General features: G+C 46.0%; 1 protein-coding gene across 4 annotated transcripts in view; it reads left to right on the forward strand.

Annotated features, from left to right (window-relative positions):
* The first annotated feature begins 1,980 nt into the window (after positions 1-1,980).
* Positions 1,981-19,385, forward strand: part of SAE1 (SUMO1 activating enzyme subunit 1) — a 61,679-nt gene continuing 44,274 nt past the window's right edge. The window contains exons 1-2 of one of the 4 annotated variants that reach the window (XM_065926385.1): positions 1,981-2,184; positions 15,602-15,713. In XM_065926385.1, coding sequence (XP_065782457.1) covers positions 2,087-2,184; positions 15,602-15,713 — 210 coding nt within the window. In that variant the 5' untranslated portion in view covers positions 1,981-2,086. Of the gene's footprint in view, positions 2,195-15,587; positions 15,714-19,385 lie in introns of all 4 variants that reach the window. The other 3 variants (XM_065926382.1, XM_065926383.1, XM_065926384.1) reach the window with 3 other exon arrangements.

Here is a 19,385-nt window from a genome sequence, read left to right on the forward strand (position 1 = left end):
ATATTGCAAAAGGGGAAGAAGTATCTATCTCTGAGGTTCATAGAAAATGTACCTCACTGGGCAAGGTCACAGAACATGTGTGTGCGTGTGACTATGTGCTACATTGCTTCAGTTGTGTCTCTTTGAGACCCAGTGGACAGCAGCCTGCCAAGCTCCTCTGTCCATGGGAGTCTCCAGGCAATAATACTGGAGTGGGTTGCCATGCCTTCCTCCAAGGGATTTTCCCGACCCAGGGATTGATCCTATGTCTCTTATGTCTCCTGCATTGGCAGGCAGGTTCTTTACCACTAGGTCAGGGAACTTAGTAAGAACTTAGTAAGAGCTTAATGTACCACCAGAAGTGTAACTTCGTGAGGAAGTATGTGGGCCTGGGTTTGAATCCCAGCTTCACTATTCCTAAGATAATAAGACTTTGGGCCACTAATACTTACCTTGGCTGGATCTCATATTCCTCAGCTATGAAATGGGAATATTAAAGAATGTATCTACTCTTCCAAGGGTTAGAGAAATAATCCACATAAACCCGTTTAAGTTCCATGAAAGGGCAGATACTGTTTTTTCTTTTTGACTGTTCTATCCCTAGCACAAAGATGGGTGGTTGACAATTTATTAACAAATATTTGTAGAATGAGCAATAAAAAGGCACTTTGCCTAAGTACACATTAGCTATTACTAGCCTATAAGGTCCTGCATGGGGCTTTCTAGGTGGCTCAGTGCTAAAGAATCCGCCTGCCAATGCATGAGACATAGGTTCAATCCTTGGGTTGGGAAGATCCCCTGGAGAAGGAAATGGCAACCCACTTCAGGATTCTTGACTGGAAAATCCCACGGACAGAGGAGACTAGTAGGTTACATCCCTTGGGATTGCAGAGAGTCAGGTACAACTTAGTGGGTGGTGGTGGTGGTTTAGTCGCTAAGTCGTGTCCCACTCTTGTGACCCCATGAACTGTAACCTACCAGGTTTCTCTGTCCATGGGATTCTCTAGGCAAGAATATTGGAGTGTGTTGGAGTCCTTTTCCAGGGGATCTTCCTGACGCAGGAATCAAACCCTAGTCTCCTGCATTGCAGGCAGAAATGACTAAACAACAAAAAAGGTCCTAGTGATTTCCCACCTGCTTCATTTTATGATTTGATCTTGTGCCATTTGCCACCCTTTCACTCTGCTCCATCTGTCCTCCCTTCTCCATAGCTCCTCAAATATGTCACATGTGCCAGCTTCAGGGCTTTTGCACCTGCTGGCCTCACCACCCCAAGAAATACTCCATCTCCCAGTTATCTACATAGCTTGTTATTGCTGCTCCTTCAGCTCTCTGCTCAATGTCACCTTTTCTGAGAGATCTTCTCTGGCCACTCTTGTCACCCTCTAGTCCCGTATCCTGTTTTACTTTTCTCCAAAACATTTACTGACTCCCCCCCGCCCCCTTCCCCTCTTTGGGCTCCCTTCAATAGAATGTAAGCTTCATGAGGGCAGGGCTTTGTCTATTTTATTCGCCACTCTCACAACGCTCGCGTTGCCAGGATTCAGCAGATTTCATTATATTTGCTGAATTTACAGCCACATAAACGACCACCTGGCTTTCCTGGTGGCTCAGACGGTAAACCGTCTGCCTTCAATGTGGGAGACCCGGGTTCGATCCCTGGGTCGGGAAGATCCTCTGGAGAAGGAAATGGCATCCCATTGCTGTACCCTTGCCTTTCCAGGGCCGGAGCAACCTGGTATGCTACGGTCCACGGGGTCACAAAGAGTCGGACAAGATTGAGCGACTTCACTTTCCTTTCCAAACGACCACCTGGGTAGTCCCGTGGGGCTAGAAGCCTCGAGGATTTTTGGCCAGGATTGGCCACAGACTCCGTCACGTGACTGGCTGTGTCCCGCCCGCCTTGGAGGCCAGGGAGGTCCACGTGGTTTCGACCCCAGGGGCGGGGTGGGGGTGGGGCGCCCGGGGAAGGTACTGCGCAGGCGCAGCCCGTGGCGCATGCGCAGACGCCTCCCGGGCGCGCGGCCGGCGGCGGTTGGCGGCGTGTGGGGGCCGGCTGGCGGTTGCCGGGAGCCGGAGCAGAGCTCAGGCAGCTAGAGCCGGCGCCATGGTGGAGAAGGAGGAGGCGGGCGGCGGTATCAGCGAGGAGGAGGCGGCGCAGTATGACCGGCAGATCCGTCTTTGGGGATTGGAGGCCCAGAAACGGTCTGGGCTGGTGCGGCTTGGAGGGGGGCGGGGGAGTTGAGGATCTGCAGGGGGCGTCTGGCCTGAGGTGTTGGCGGCCTTCTGGGAGCCGGACGGTTTCATTTGAAAAGAGGAGGCGGGAATCGTGTCAGGCGTGGGCGCCCTCCTGAGAGAACTGGAGGGGTAGATTTGGTTCTGCTTCCTCAGAATTTTTGGGAAGCAGGAACGTCCCAGGTGGTGGGAGGGTCGTTCCGAGGGGTTGGCGGCCTCTCGAAGGGGAGGTTTAGGGACTCGACGCCCGAAGGGAGTGATGGTGGGGTTGGTATCGGGATTGCGGGCTTAGGGAATGGGGGGGAGCAATGCCTGGAAACGGTGAAGCGGGGGCGCATAGTTGATTCATTCATAGGTAGCAGGAACCTCGTCTCGGCTGGACGCTGCGGGAGACTGGCGAGCCAAACAGATGCGAACTTGCATTCATCCTTGTGGCCTCTAAGTGGTGGGCCAGTCTGAAAGAATGAGGGTTTTTTGGTTTGTTTTTGTTTTGTTTTTTGAGCAATTTTGGAGCACTTTATTTCAAGTGGGCATCTCGAGAGGCTCAGAGGGTCTCGGGGCGCTGGAGGTACTTGAAGATACCTGAAGTACCTGCTTATGTGTAGATTTGGGGATGCCTCCAGAGAGGACAGGATTGGGCATGCCTTGGTCTTGGGCGAATAGTTTTCAGAGGGGATGAAGTCTTTCAAAGAGGTGATGAATTTGATCAGATATTTATTGAGCACCTGCCTCAGACACCGTTGTAAGCACTAAGCGGGTGTCAGTGAACTAACTCAGCAGACTCCTTGCCCAGATGGAGACTACATTCTTGTGAGGAAGGCAGTAAACCTAAAGAAACAGCAAAATATTGGGCAATGCAAGAGCCAGGGAGAAAAAATAAAGCAGGAAAAGGGGATCAACAAAGGATGATGAGGTGGAAGAGCTATTAAAAAAATTTTTTTTATTTTTGGCTCTGCTGGGTCTCCCTTGCTCTGTGGGCTTCTCATTGTGGCGACTTTTCTTGTTGCAGATCTGTGCTTCTAGGGTTCTCAGGCTTCAGCAGTTGTGTCTCCTGGGCTCTAGACTTAGGGCTTAGTTGTGGCGCACAGACTTAGTTGCTCTGTGGCATGTAGAATCTTTCCGGATCAGGGATCGAATTCATGTCTCCTTCATTGGTAGGTAGATTCTTTACCACTGAGCCACCAGGGAAACTGTTGTTGTTGTTGTTTTCTTCTTTTGTTTTACTGGAGTATAGTTGCTTTACAGTGTTGTGTTAGTGGGAGAGCTGCTTTGATACGGTGGCCAGGGAAGTTATCTGAGAGGTAACACTGAGCCTCGGTTCTGTATGCAAGGAAAGAGCCAAAGAGCCAGGTGGTCATCTCGAAGGACCTTCAAAGCGCAGAGAACAGCAAAATCCTGGAGGCCAGAGCATGCTTGGCAAAAGAGCAACAGAAGTGGCTGGAACCAATTCAGGGGAAGCTTTTTAGTACTGAGTGTTGAGGAACCTGTTGGAGAGTTTTGAGCAGAGGAGTAGTATGATCTGCTTTGTGTTCTAAAAGGACCACTCTTCTCTGTTCAAGTGTGCAGAAGTGGGAAAAAGGATTCTGTTTAGGAGGTTGCTGCGGTAATCCCCTTGAGACGGAAGTAGTGACGGCTTGGAACTCTAGAGAAGGGGTCAAATATAGATTCTTATAATTTGAAGGTAGAGGGGACAGGCTTTGCTGAAGGATTCAATGTGTGGGGTGTGAAACGCAGAATTCAAGGATGCCTCCAAGGTTTTTTGACCTAAGCAAGTGGAAAGATGGAAGTGCCTTTACTTACTCCAGTGGGGAAACTGGAGGTGTGGTGGGAAGAATTGGGAGTTCGTTTTTGGACTTAGGTTTTAGCTGTTTACTAGACATATAAGTAGCAATATGAGAGTGGTTGAGTTCAGTGATGAGGTCTGGGTGATGGGGAGTGGTTATGTGATGTGAGGGAGTATAGAGTGGAGAATTACTTGATTGAAGGATTGGGGAGGCAGGCAGGTCAAGAGAATTTAGTTTGAGGGATGAGAGCTTCCAGAATTTTTTGGTGAGAGCGTGTGTGGGGGGGGTGAGGTGGGGGTTACTTCAGGCTCATTCTGGAATCTTCTGTGATTGTGGAGGAGGGTACATCATGAGGTATTAGTAAGGATTGGTCTGATGGTTGGAAGCATCTGAAGTAGACGATTGAAAATTAAATAACGAGAATGGGTCTGAAGACATAGGTGGGGTGGACTGAACTTAGGGTCTGCTGATTGAAGGATTGAAGTGTTAGGAGGTCCTAAAGAATTGGGACGCGAATCCTAGGTGTTCTGGAAGGGTTGATCCAAGGGGTTGGAAACAGTAGATAGGTCTTATTTGAAGTGATGTAGTGTCGGTAAGGATTAAACTAGAATTATTGAGGGAGCTGTCAGAGGTTTAGGAACCAATGATTTATCTGAGGAACAATGAAGGATGGATGGGGGCTCTTGAGGGAGAGAAGACCTAAGGGGCAAATGAGAGTCAGGGTAAGGAATTCTTGGGAGGTTGGAGTTAATCTGAGGAAGCGGAGATGTACTGAACTCATTGGAGAACCTGAAAAGAATTGGCTGAGGGTTCTGGGGGAAGGAAGGAGTTACCTATCATTTGAAAGCTATAGATTTGTAGACAGCCTTACAGAGTTGATAAAATGCTCTTGAGTCTCATAGCAGCTCTTTGGAGAAGGAAGGCAGTGGTTTCCTCCTCTGTTCAGAAAGGAAGGAAGCGCCACAAAGCAAAGTGATTTGTCTCTAAGGGAACTCCAGGTGGGATAGGAGAGCTTCCGAGACTGGAGTAACTTTGTGAGATAGAAAGCAGCCTGGAAATCGACAACTGCATTCTGTCTACAGGTTTGCCTCTGACTTTGTGTCATGTTGGACCAGGGTTGTCAGAGAATTGTAAGGGAGAGAAATCATAATAAAAATGGCTTTTCAGGGAACATACAGTCTGGAGGCTAAAAACTGGGGTGTATCTCTCAGACAGTGTTTTAATTTTTTTGAAATTAGTTGCCAGCATTAAAAATTCTAAAATTTTGGCCAAATTTGGGACAATTTGAGCATGGAAAGAATAAAATCGACCTCACTTAGAAATATTTAATAATATATCTTCTGATGTGATGAAATAACCTCAATGCATCATCTTTGATGCTTTCCTACCAAATATCTTTTACCCTAATCATATTTTAGAGAACAGGGAAACAGGTTAAAGGACACTATTGAGGTAATGATGAGATGTCCAGCATGTGGGACATTTTACAACACAGCTGCCCTGGTTCTCTTCCAGAAGTCAGTGTCATGGAAAAAGCAAGCAGTGGGACTGTTCTCAGTTAAGAGAGTAAAGTGATGGAGCCAAATGCAAGGTGTGACCCTAATTGGATCCTGGTTCAAAAAGAAAACTTCTCTAAAAAACATCTTTTAGACAATAGGGGAAATTTGAGTATTCAGTCCTGTTAGACAGTTTGGGGAGTTAATTTCAAGATGTGCTAGTGGCGTGGTTATGAAGGGGGCATCATATTTTTGGAGCTGCAAGCTAAAGGTGTGAAGTGCTGCCTTGTCAGCACATGGGTAAAGCCAACAGGGCAAAACGTTAACTCTATTTTTCTGTATGTTGGAATTTTTTAATGAGAGGTTGGGAAAATATCTGTCTCCCAACCACTCCCTATGCTCCCCACATACGGGTATGTCACAGTTTCTGATTTCTGTCTTTTGAAAAGTAGTTAAAGTCAGACAGACAGTAAGGTCAGACATCCTTAGCAGTTGGATCGAAGTGGAGGCTGCCTGTCTTACAGAGAGCTTGTGTGACCATCGTCTCCATCAGCTCTGCTTCAGTCACTGATGGCACTGCCCGGCCCCTCTGAGCTTGTGAGTTTGCAGTCCTTGGTGTGTGCCCAGCCCATGTTGTGGTTGAGGTTGAGGTTCAGGGAAGGGAGCCGGCTCTCCCAAGGTCACGCACCAAGTAAATAGAAGAAGTGAGACTTCTATCTAAGCTGGTAACTTTAGGTTCACTGCCGTTTCCATGATAGCTGTTTTGCCACCCTGGGGGCTCATTCTTTCAACTAAAGTAACATAAAGGAGAACGTGGAAGCTGGCAGCCCTGGTTGTTCTCAGACCGTGTGCTTTTCAGTAGTTTTTGCACTGCGTTTCACGCCAGAGGCCCATCTAATGTTTCTTCTTCCACTCAGCGGTCATTTATCCCCTGTCTCAGGGTGAGGAAGGAGGGTGTCTGGGAAGAGAAAAGTAGACGATAAACTCCGTGAGGGTAGGTGCTTTGAATTGTCCAGTAATTGAGATGTGAGTTTTGACTGGTCGCTGTGAAATCCCCAATGCTTTGTTGAGTGGGTGGAACGGTTGTACACTGCAAAGACCTCGAAAGTCCAGAAATCTGGGTTCAGTTCCTTGGCCTTAGGTCCCACATGTGCACAAAGGAGGGGTGAGTGTGACTAAATCTTTAAGGACTTCAAGTTGAAGTTTTAACCTTACAGGATTGGGACTCCCCAAAACTTCTCTGTTTTGAAACACTCATTATCCTACACAGCTGCTGTTGAGACAGCGCTTCAACTGGTTCCATGGGCACCTAGTTGTCATGAAAGTGACTGAGCCTGTACTGGAGGCCAGTCCTGGTGGTTTCATAATAAGGATCCATTTTCTAGTGGTTAATAGTTTGAATCCAGAACTTCTTAGTTATCTAACCTGGGATACATTTCTTATCTTCTCTGTGCTTCAGCTTTCTCACTTATCAAATGAAAATAACAGAATTTACATTATAAGATTTTTGAGAAAGATGGGACTTCCTTGGCGGGCCAGTGGTTAGGTCTCCTGGCTTTCACTGTGGAGGACCTGGGTTCAGTCCCCTGTTGGGGAACTAAGATCCCACATGCTGTGCAGTGTGGCCAAAAAAAAAAAAATTTTTTTTTTTTTTAGTTGAGAAAGAAATGAGATGAAGCACGAAGAGTCCATGCATGGAAAGCATTCAGTGAATTCTAACTACCATTATTTGACAAATAAAAATTACAGTAACATAAGACAAGGAACTAAATAGGAAATGGGTTGTGATAAATAAGATACAGCAGGTGTCAGTGGGATACGAGGAAACTCCAGAAGGACAAGCTAGACTGTGGGAGGAGCAGGTTTTCCCAAGCAGATTGAGGTGGAGAACAGTTTTAAGTTGTATCTTGGATTCTGACAAGACATTTGAGTAAGTATAATGAATAGGCAGGAGGATTGAGCAAGATCATAGATTTAAATGACAAATACTGTACTGTCGGCCTCCCCTGGTGTCTCAGCAGTAAGAATCCACCTGCCAATGCAGGAAATGCAGGAGACTTGAGTTCTGTCGCTGGGTCGGGAATGTCCCCTGGAGGAGGGCATGGCAACCCACTCCGGTGTTCTTGCCTGGGAAGTCCCATGGACAGAGGAGCCTGGCATGGGGTCACAAAGAGTTAGATATGACTTAGCAACTAAACAACAACAGCAACTGTACTGTTAAGTGAAAAAGAGAAGTATTTTTAGAAGCAGAAAATGGTCAAATCTGCCAAGTGGTCCCATCATTTATCTGGTTGCGCTGACCAGAAACCTAGGAGCTCTTTATTCATCTTGGTCCTCTCTGTCTTCCATCCAGTCTACTGGGAAGTCCTCAGGGCTGTGCTTCAAGGTTTATCTCTCTCTCTCTTTTTTTTTTTTTTAGTAAACTTTTATGTCTTTACTTTTATAATAACTGATACAAATAGGAATTTGAACATTTTGATAAGAATGGATTAATGTGACTGTCCTGGGGCACATGCCAAGTGCTGAAGTCAGGAGTGGATGTCCCATTGCCATTCTTTTTTTTTTTTTTTTTCCTTGGTTTTATTTTTTTTTAATTTTTTTGAAATTCCAAAGGATTTTATTTTTTATTTTTATTATTTTAGTGGTTTTTGCCATACATTGACATGAATCAGCCATGGATTTACATGTGCAAGGTTTATCTCATCTGCCTTTTTTCATTATACCAATCATCTCAAATCACTTCCACAGTTCCTCCTCGGTCTCCATGTTCCACTCTTGATTCTTTATAATCCATTCTCTGCTTAGTAGTCAAACTGATTTAAATGAAAAACAAACAAGCAAACCTCTTAACATTCCTTCTCAAAGCCTTCCCAGTGATTTTCTGAGTGCCCACATCTTTTAAATCTTTCTTGCCCTGCCTCTCTCCTTGCCTGCTTCTCCTGGCTTGCTCCATTCAAGCTGTCCGTCCTTGAACCTCTCTGTTCCTCAGATATACTAAAGCTCTACCCTTGGGGACTGTGTGTTTGCCCTACTAGAAATAGTCCTATACAAGATTTTTGCATTAGACTCTCAATAAATGTGGTTTGAATGTGAATTTGGTAGACTTCAGAATTTTTAATCATGAGTGAAATTCATTGGCTTGACTTACTTTGCAGTATGTCTTGTGAATTCAAATTGTGGTATAAAGTTTGGTTCCTTCCTTTCCAGAAATTTAAAAGGTATTTCTATAGCATAAGTTAGAGGGGAGTGAACCCACAAATATTTATTTAGAACCTACTTTATCCTCTTTAGAAAAGACCCTGGTGCTGGGAAAGATTGAAGGCAGAAGGAGAAGGGGATGACAGAGGACGAGTTGGTTGGATGGCAACCAACTCAGTGGACACGAGTTTGAGCAAGCTCTGGGAGATGGTGAAGGATAGGGAAGCCTGGAGTGCTGCAGTCCATGGGGTCACAAAGTCAGACACGACTGAACAACAGTATGCAAGGCAGCATGGGGGAGACGTTGAGAGAGGGAAAGAAAAGCACAAATCTTGATTAAAACTGAATTTGGATTCCCAGTGTTGGGCACCTGTTAGCTATGAGAGCTTGGACATCTTTGCTGAACCTCATTTTTCTCCTTTCTCAAGGTAGGCATGAATCCTTTCCTATGGAAACATAATGGCCCATGCTGGGGCCCATGGAGCCACCTTGCCTTTTAGGGAGAGAAACTGTATGCAACATTTAGAGTGTGTGTGCTTTCTGAGAGAGAAAGATGGTGAACCATAATCAAGGTTTCAGTGAGGCACTGTATATCTAGCTCAGTGCCTCCTACCCTGTGAGCCCTCTGTGGATAGTAATTACTGTTATTGTTACTGATAGACTGTACACAATATGTCATAATGTGACTTTACATTTATTTGCTGTAGAGAGGCATATAACTTTATAGATTTTTTTCCAAGATTTTCTTACGTGGACTGTTTTTAAAGTCTTTATTGAATTTCTTACAATATTGTTGCTGTTTTATGTTTTGGTGTTTTTTTTTTTTTTTTAATGTTTTGATTTTTGGCCCCAAGTCATGTGGACTCTTAGCCCTCAGTCCAGAAATTGAACCTGCACCTCCTGTTTTGGAAGTGTGGAGTCTTAACCACTGGACCGCTAGGGAAGTCCTGAGAGGCATATAACTTTACAAGCATACTCTGGAGCAGTATTGCACAAGTTGATATCTGCTTTGCTAAGATCCCACATGCCTCGCCGTGGCATGGCAAAAAAAAAACCACCCCAAAAACACAGTTGTTGAATGCCAAGCACTGTTCTGAACAACTTATGTGTATTAATTCTGCAAGGTCAGTAGTATTATTAATCTCATTTTACAGATAAAGGAAGCTGAGAGTGGCAGACAAAATAATGCCTGTTGGGTAGCTGTTTTATCTTCAGCAAGGTCCCTGAGAACTCCGTGCCTCAGTAGGTTAGTTTCCTGTTGGCAGCTGTAATGATTACCACAAATTTAGTGGCTTACAACAGCCCAAATTCTGGAGGTCAGAAGTTTGGAATCTGTTTCCCTGGGCTAAATGAAAATCAAGGTGTTGGCAGGGCTGTGCTCTTTATGGAGGCTCTGGGAAGAATTTGTTTGCTTGATTTTTCTAATGTCTAGAAGCCACCTGCATTTCTTGACTTGTGGCCCCTTCTATCTCTAAAGCATCTTCAAGCCTCTCTTCTCTGAGCAAAGCCCCTGCTTTTGTCATCCTCTCACCACCTCAGACCCTTCTGTCTCCCTCTCTAAAGGACCCTTGTGATTATTTGAACCCACCTGGAAAATCCAGGATAATTACCTCTGCTCCCCCATCCCCAATGCTTAATTTGATCACACCGGCAAAATTCCTTTTGTCACATGATGTAATTTATTCATGGACCCCAGGAATTAGGGGCATGGACGTGAGGATGGCAGGGCAGCATTGTTTTGTCTGTTACTCTCGTCTTCCTTTATCTGTAAAATGAGACTAATAATGTTGTAGCCACGCATTCTAGGAAACACTCACTGAGAAGGACAGTGCAGATAGTGGAGTGCAGTTTGTTTGTTTGTTTGTTTGTTTATTTTAGGAGTGCAGTTTGTTATACCTGCGGGCCCAAGGCAAAGTCAGAGTCTCCTCTTAGCCAAGGACCCGGCCAGTTTAGTGAAAACCTTATATACCCTAAGTGTATGTGCCCAAAGCCACCTCCCCAAATTCCCTGAAACTAGTCTGAACAAAGGAAAAGGAAGATACAATCAAAGTTAACCCGTGATTTGTATGCTTTAAGCCTAGGTAGTTAGCAGTGGACAGTTATCAACAGGCCTGTGGTCATACCCCAATAAGCATAGTAGAATTTATGATTCTATTTGGTTACACAGATAATTACGGTATTCTTTTAGGAGATGAGAGTCTAGATACGAGCTCTTCCATGCCTGGGGGCTGGTTTTCCATTGGTATGTTGTTTCCATAGATACTGGGCATAGAGCTCAAAGTCCACAGTCCGGCCCAGGATGGAGTCCTGCTTTCAAGATGGAGCCTGTTCTATATTTCATCCTTCAATAATACTACAGCCTTGCAGAGTTAATACACATAAGTTGCTTAGAACAGTGCTTGGCATTCAAAAACTGTTTTGGGGTGGTTTTTTTGGCTATGCCATGGCGAGGCTTGTGGGATCTTCGTTCTCTGACCAGGGATCAAACCCATGCCCCCTGCATTGGAAGTGTGGATTCTTAACCACTGAACTGCCAGGGAAGTCCCTCAGTAACTGTTCCCTAAGTGTTAACTACTGTTATTTCATTCTGTTTTATGACTGCCTCACGGGCTTCCCTGGTAAATCGCCTGCAATGCGTGAGACCCACGTTTCTGGGTCGAGAAGATCCTCTGGAGAAGGACTAGGCTGCCCACTCCAGTCTTCTTGGGCCTCCCTGGTGGCTCAGATGGTAGGGAACCAGTCTGCGATGCGGGAGACTTGGTTTCGATCCCTGGGTTGGGAAGATCCTCTGGAGAAGGGAACAGCTACCCACTCCAGTATTCTGGCGTGGAGAATTCCATGGATAGAGGAGCCTGGCGGGCTACAGTACATGGGTTCGCAAAGAGTTGGACACGACTGAATGACTTTTCACTTTGATTTTCCATAGAAGGTATGCACCAGGACGCCATGGCCTGTGAGCCCACCATCTCAATCACTCTACCTTATTGTTGCCCTTCTCTACTAGCTAGTTTTGTCAGTTACTTTTAGCTGTGTAGCCACTGTGTAAGCTAGTTCACCTCTTAGTCCCTGTTTTCTCAGCTACAGAATAGAGATAATAAGGTACCAGCTCATGAGATCCTCATGAGGGTTAAATGACATAATACACGTGATGAGTTTAGGACAGTGGTTGGCAGGTGGTGTGAGTGTTCACTGAGTGTTAACTATTCTTTGTTGTTTTTTTCTTTTTTTTTGCGCTATTTTGCTATCTACCAGGTTTATATAATTCTGCTGGGATTTCTTTTGCTGTATCTGTAACAACTACTGGATTAACAGTGTAATACATTTCCAAGCACAATCATAGATGCTAGAGATGCTGTAGTTTCCGAAGCTTGCTTACACTCTAATGGAGGAGTGAGCAGTGAACTTATGAACAAATAGCATAACTCCAGATCTGAACCTATTTTGGATGAGGTGGCCAGTGTGGACCTCTCTAAGATGGAAACAGTTGAACTGAGACCTGAAGAACAGGTCATGTAATGAGGTAGGGGAAGAAGCAGAGAGAAGAGCTAATGCCAGAGTCCAGCAGCGGGAGCCAACCGTGGCGGCGCTTTCTAGGATCAAGAACGGCCAGCCGGGCTGTAGGCGATTACCAAGGGCCAGAGTAGGATGAGATGGCAGGGCTGGCAGTACCAAGCTTGCCTGGGAACCATTGAAGGGACTGAGCAGGAGAGTGGTATGATCTGGTGTCAGAGCTCCCTCTTCCTGAGATGGGGACAGTGGCTTGTGGGGGGCAGGGATGGGAGCAGGGAGGCCGGGTATCAGGGTGTTGTGGTTTTACCAGTGAGAAACGGAGGCCAGGGTAGGGTGGTGGCCGATGCTGCCGCGAACATCAGTGTGCCTGGTCTTGGCCCACCTGAGTATTTCTATAGGCTTGATTCCCAGAAGGGAATTGCTGCCTTAGAGTGAGTAATGAGAGCCGACGTTCTTTAAGTGCTGACTATGTGCCAGGTACTATTTTAAGTGCTTTTCATGTAATTGAGCCAGAAATAAGCAGTCCTCTCAGGGCCCTAGAATGGTTAAGGATTAAAAACATACCGTGATATTCGGTGTTGTTGGCAGTTGAATAAAAAAAAACCTCACAAGCAGTCAGAGTCCATGGAGCTCTATAGGATGGTAGGATCCTGGAGAGGCTGTGGGCTCCATGGGATTTCTGTCAGAGGCGTTTGTGTGGAGCAGGTGCTTGAAGAGTTCAGAGGGGACAATCTCCTAAGTCGGTTGTGATAAGGACTTCTTGAGGAAATGGTGTCTGAGTTGGGGTTTGAAGTCTGGAGGAAAGACTTGACGAGGCTGAGGGAGGAAGACAGGGTGCTCGAGTCAGCCGTGTGCAGTGCTGTGATTTAAAGTCTGCAGGTGGGGAGCTGAAGGCGGGTTTGGGAGGAAGCTGGTAGTAGTGGAGGATGAGGTGGCGGAAATGGGAGAGAGCCAAGACTGAATGGATTTAAATGTCAGCTTAAATTTTTTTTCTCTGTCAGATTTTTTTTTTTTTTTAAAATCAGAACCAAATCGATCACTGAGCCCTTTTGTAAGTAAGGCAGTGGAGATTGAAGAGATGTTCAGGTAACTTTTACTCAGCATCTGGTAGTTGACTGGGCCTACATTAGGTGGTTTTGCACACATTTGACCAGTTCTTCGAGGAGATTTAATGACATAAAGTCAGAATGGGTATCTCCATTTTACAGATGAATGGAATGAGGTTCAGAGAGATAGCTCAGTTTGCTTGGGTCACCAGTTAGGAAGTGGCAGAGCCAGAATTCAAACCCAAGTTTTCACCCCGAAGGGCGTTGGTGCTGGGCCCTGCCTGTTGCTGAAGGAACCGCAAGGAGAACAGAGCCTGAGAAGTTAGTGGGTTTGGAGATATAGATTTTCCAGAAGCAAGCGGGGCCAGTCTAGTTATATCCTTGGGGTAATGGAGCAGTCAAACCAGAAAAGACCATCACTCAGACTAGGAGGGACCATGGAACCTGGGATTCCAGATGCAGCAGTGTCAGGGCCAGGTGAAGGGAGATGAAGTGACAGCAGAGACCTGGAAGGCACAGCTGAATGCACGGCTGCTCAGCCTGTCTGTTGTCAAAGGTTTGATCTGTGCACGATATCCTCTTTGGAAACATTGCTTATTCATTATCTGTGTTGTTTCTGGAGGGATTGGAGTGCCTCTGGAAAGACGCATAGCCTCTTTCCTCCTTCCCCTTGCTGGTGTGACGCTCTCAACCTGTGATAAGAGACCCCCCTCATTGCTAGCATCTGCGTTATTTATCTTGCTTGTATGTCATAAGCCGTTTGCTCAATTACTCTGGTTAACTGGAATTGTCGCTTGAAAGGCTCCTCTCTACTAGGGTGTGGTTGGCAGTGGCAGGGCAGTGTAGAAAACCAATAATGAACAATGTGGGAACTGGACATATGCCTCTGAGGGAAATATTGTCAGTGTTCTTTCCCTCCTCCCGATTTTACCCTTTGATCATACTATTGAAGGAAATCCCAAATTTGCTAGCATCAAGAATCAGTGCAGTACTTGATTTTATCAGCCTTCATTCCCATTCAAGATTTCTAGCCTGATGACATGCATATAATTATTAGAACCATTTTTGGAAAAGAATTTCTGCATGTTCTCCCTAGTAGTGGTACTGTGTGAGAATGGACTCATTTCCTAAACTAGGAGCAGACTCATTGGCCAACAGACCCTGAACTTATGTGAGACTGTTCTTAGTTCTTACTCATCCTTGTCAGTGTGAACAAAATAGATTTGCTGCAGAAATATTAATGGGTTTGATTACAAGGTGCTAAGACCTGTAAGACCCTGATGGGATTTTTCATGATGCAAACTCTTTATTTCCTTTTTCCAATCGGAAAAATTCTGATTGTGAAACACTTTTGGTTCAGGAATTTCACATAAGGGATTGTGGACCTCTGCTGCTTTCTGCTGACCTCGGAGTTAAGTCCAGACTTCTGGGATATAGCCCAGCCTCTGATTACTTTCTTTTTAAGCTTCCTCTTCTGTCACCCTACAGACTTAGAATGATATAAACACTTCCCAGATGTACCCTCTTTCATGCCACCTTGTGTGTGATAGCTTAAATAGTGCCCCTTATCACCTTCTCTTTGGCTGTCACACTAGTCCAAGCCATCATCCTCTCTCAACTGTGACACTCTTCTAACCCCCCACCCACCCCACCCCATGACTTTCCATCTTATATAAAGTCCAGCGTCCTGGCAGTGCCTTCGTAAGAGCCTTCATGATGTGGCCCCTGGTTCTCTCTGCAGCCTCATCTGTCATTCTTCCTTTGGCTTTCTGCTGTTTAGCCTCTCTCTCTGCCTTCCTGTTCCTGGCACAGGTCACTCATTCCTCTGCTTCGGGGCTTTCGCACTTGGCTGTTTTTGGCTGTTGTCTCTACCTGGCACGTTTTTCTCCCAAATACTACCTGTGTGCTTGTCCTTCATTTCATTTTAATTTTTGCTCAGTACCTCTGTGGAATGGCCTTCATGATCAGGCTGACAAAAGTAGCATGGTCCATCACTGATCCACATCACGCTTGATTTTCATCACTTTTTGACATGTTATGTGTCTCTCTTTGTCCGTCTCTACAAAATACAAGCTCTGAGAGGGCAGGGATTGTGTCTGTTTCTTCACTGCTGTATTTCCACACCTTAGAGGGGTGCTTGGCATTGTAGGTGCTCCATAAACAGTTGTTGAATAAGTTGTTCTCTGCGGGATAGAGTGGAGCCTATCTCTTTTCTAAGATCTGAGGTCTTGGTGCTTAAGTGCATTCAATGAAAACCAAGGTTACTTCCCTGTCTTTGTCTTGTTTTGTTCTTCAGTGATTCGATGTACTTCCACTGTTCTGTCTCATCCTGTTAACAGTGTCTGCCTTTTAGGCTGCGGGCCTCTCGGGTCCTTCTTGTCGGCATGAAGGGACTCGGGGCTGAAATCGCCAAGAATCTCATCCTGGCTGGAGTGAAAGGACTGACCATGCTGGATCACGAGCAGGTGAGATGCGCTGTCACCATATCGCTGTCCTTCACAGTCTCCATCCCTCAATATAAACACATGGAGATTGTGTGTGTTCCTGCTTGCCCCTTCAGGGCTGTGAAAGAGGAGGGCTGGCGTTAATGACACTGTAGTCATGGAGACTGAGTGCCAACGCAGGATTTGAATTCACCTCCACCATGTCACGAGGTCCGCCAGTGGAGACTCCCATCTCTTCTCTGAGCTTGCTTGTCTGTAAAGTGGAGTTACCGTCTCCCTTGAAGGGTGATTGGCACCACAGTGCCCCCTAGTGGCAGGAACACCTCACCCAGAAGAAGAATTGTCTTGGGTAGAGAGGGTGATAGTGAAGGACAGGGAAGCCTGGCGTGCTGCAGTCCCCTGGGGTCGCAGAGAGTTGGACACAACTGAGCAACTGAACAAGAGAGGGTAAGAATGGAGACCCAGGGAAGGATGGTTCCAAAACTTGGAGGTCCTTGGCATGGAAAAACAAAGGGACAGTGGGATGAGAGGGTCTTCATTTGGTTGTTAATCTGAGCCTGGGGACCGAGGAGAGAACACTGAGGGCATGTGACCTGCTTCTGTCACCGCCTCAGCCTGGGGACGAATGCCACTCAGTGTCGGAGTCACCCCTTAGCTCTGCAGTGCAAGGGACCGGTGGTGCTTTCTGCTTGCCTTCCGCTGCAAGGCCTCGCTCCTCTGACTGGTTTTCAAAAGCCTAGCGCGTGGTTCTCAGTCCCATCTGTGCTGTAGAATATTCGGGTAGTTATTTAAGAATAAAAGTTCTCAGGTGAGTCTAAAAGTCAGGGAGGGTTGAGAAGCACTGGCTTCATGTTACCTGGTCCCAGTCAGCTTACCCAGCTTGATGCCCGTCTCATAAATTTCATAGTTCACGAGCACTCCTCAGTGGTTCTGCCTTTTGCTGTTTGCTTGAGGTTTTGTCCCTGACTACAGACATCCCGAGGAGACAGTGCTGCATGATTCAAAAACTTTGGAATCATGCAGACTTGGGCTCATGTCCCACCTTCTGAAGCTGGGCAAGGGCATTAACCTCCCAGAGACAGCTTGTACACCTATAAAATGAAGATGTTCATTCCCGCGCCTTAGAGTTTTTCATTTCACTTAACATCAGCACACATCTAAGAACACCTGCTGGCTACTTTGGAGTATTCTAGGTAGGGGCAATTGAAAAATCCACAAGAGGGACTTCCCTGGTGGTCTGGTGGTTAAGGTCCTGGGTGCAGGTTCCATCCCTGGTCGGGGAACTAAGATCCCACATGCCATGTGGTGCAGGTAGGTGGGAGGAAGGGGGGGATACACAGGATTTGTTTCCCATTCTCAGTTTTTTCCAGAAGACAGAGAAGGCTCCCTGACTCAGGTTGTGTCAGGGAGACATGAAGGCTTCCCAGAGTGCTAAACTGAGTCTTAAAAAACAAGTAGAGATTTTTCAAGGTTGGAGGGGCTGTGTTTTAGGCAGGGGACATTAGCACAGCATGGTAGAATCAAAAATAGCAAGCAGTTTGGTATTTGTAGAGTGTGAAGCCCTAGGGATGAAGATGAGGGTACAGATTGCAGGTGAGGTCCAAGTCATGAAGGGCCCGCTGGTAAGCTCTGCTATAAGCCTTTCCTTACTTTCCCAGGTGGTGTGGAGTCATTGGAGAGTTTCAGATGGGCAAGGGGTGACCTGAGCTTTGGGCTTTGTGTAGACCACTGATACCGTGTAGACTGTGGATGGCATAAGGTATGGGACAGAAGACTACTTAGAAGGCTGCCTCAGTAGTTTAGGGAGAGTTGGAAAGAGTCTGAGGAATGGCAGTGATGACGAGATGGCGAGAAGCACCTAGAGGTGAGAGGTGCTTAGGTGGCAGGGTCGGGTGGATTCTGTGTGGGGAAGCAGAGAGTAACCACAGCCACTGCCATGGACTGGAGGTGCTGCACACTGTGCCTAGAGCGGTAGGTGGAGTGTGTCGTTTAGTCCTCAGAATAACTCTGAGATGGAGGGATCATCATCCCTGTTTTACACATAAGAAAATGGAAGGACAGGAGGTGAAGCATGGCCCACCCAAAGTCACAGTAGTTAGTGGGAGCACCAGAACCCAGGTCCTGACTCCTGGCAGAGCCCCCACCTGCTTAGTCCTATCACCTGGTGGCTGCTATCAAGGAAATGTCGAAGATACGAAGACCAGGTTTCTGGCTCTGGTGACTGGATGGGTGACTGGTGGGCTCATCAACAAAGACAACAAATGTAGGAATCACATGTGCTTGGCCCCTGGGATCTACAGCAGGAAATATCTGATGGACAGTTTAACGTAAGACTCAAATGAATTGGGAAGCAGTCTGTATCAGTAAAAGCAATTTGAGAAACAACAGTAGACTTCGGTAGATACTAAAAGTTATGGAGTTGGTTTATGGAGCTACATAGAGTAAAACGATGAGTGATTCTGAAATGGAATCTTGAAGACAGCTGCCCATATATAGGGCCTATATAGAGACTGGGGTGTCTGGTGAGGGGGAAGGAGAACTGGGAGCTGAGAGGCCAAGGAGTAAGGCCCAGATGATCCAGATAACCTAGGTAGAGTGTTGAGTAAGTGCATTGCTTCTAGTAAGGTCCTCGTTTTACATGGGATTTCTTCAATTTGCTCAAAATCACACATTTAAGTCCTTGAGCTAGGATTTGAGTCACCGATTTGAATCCAAGCTTAATTATTCCAGAAACCGCTATGATGTACAGTCTCTCTGTGTTGTGAGATCCCGGGATGGGTCACGGTTACTGTTAAGACGGCTGGCCTGAAGCGGGAGGAGGACCAGCCCCGTATACTTGGAGGAAAGATCGTAGGGACAGTTTGTGCTGTGCATAGTTGGCAGGAGAGCAGGATTTCCTCTACTGAGCCCAGGCTTGGTGAAGGTAGTGCGGTCATCCATGGAGGTGAATGATTAAGTTAGATGTTTGACATGTGAAGAAATGCATTTTGAACAGTGGAATCTAATCCTACTTAGTGGCTATCAGGGGATTATATTATCTGTCTTTGAGGCTCTCTTCTGGTGATGTCCAGCGAAATTGTCCCTCTGTTCCAGCCTCTGCTCATCTTGCCTCCTTTCTGAGTTTTAATTGAATTTAAGAGTTCGTTTCCAGCATTCTTAATTGTGTCTGACTTTTGCATCAGTTTGATTTGAAACCACTTGTAGGCAGGGACTGCATCTTTTAAGCTACTTATGTCTTTCTATGAATGCTTTGAGTTGGGCACATGGTAGGTATTTTTGGTCAATTCTTAGCACTCATGATTATATCATTTTGTTGGCAGTTAAAAATTAAGAAAGCAAAAAAAAAATTAAGAAAGCATGGACTTTTTTGTTTGGAGTGAACTTTCACTATAAACACAAGGGGGTGCTCTTTAACCATCAATGCCCAGTTTAAAAAAGAAAAAAAAAGTTAAATGTCTGTTTTAAAGCCTCAGGAGGAAAGAGTATAGGGAATCTACATTGGACAAATTCCTATAGAAACAGTCATAATACAATTAGATGGTAGATATTTTAGTTACTTTTTAAAATGGAAAAGCTCAGGGGAACTTCCTGGGCAGTCCAGTAGTTATGACTTTGCTTTCCAATGCAGGGAGTTCAGTCCTTGGTCCAGAAGCTAAGATCCCACATGCTCTTAGCCAACAAACCAAAACATAA

This window comes from Muntiacus reevesi, chromosome 2, assembly GCF_963930625.1.
Source record: "Muntiacus reevesi chromosome 2, mMunRee1.1, whole genome shotgun sequence".
Lineage (NCBI taxonomy): Eukaryota > Metazoa > Chordata > Mammalia > Artiodactyla > Cervidae > Muntiacus > Muntiacus reevesi.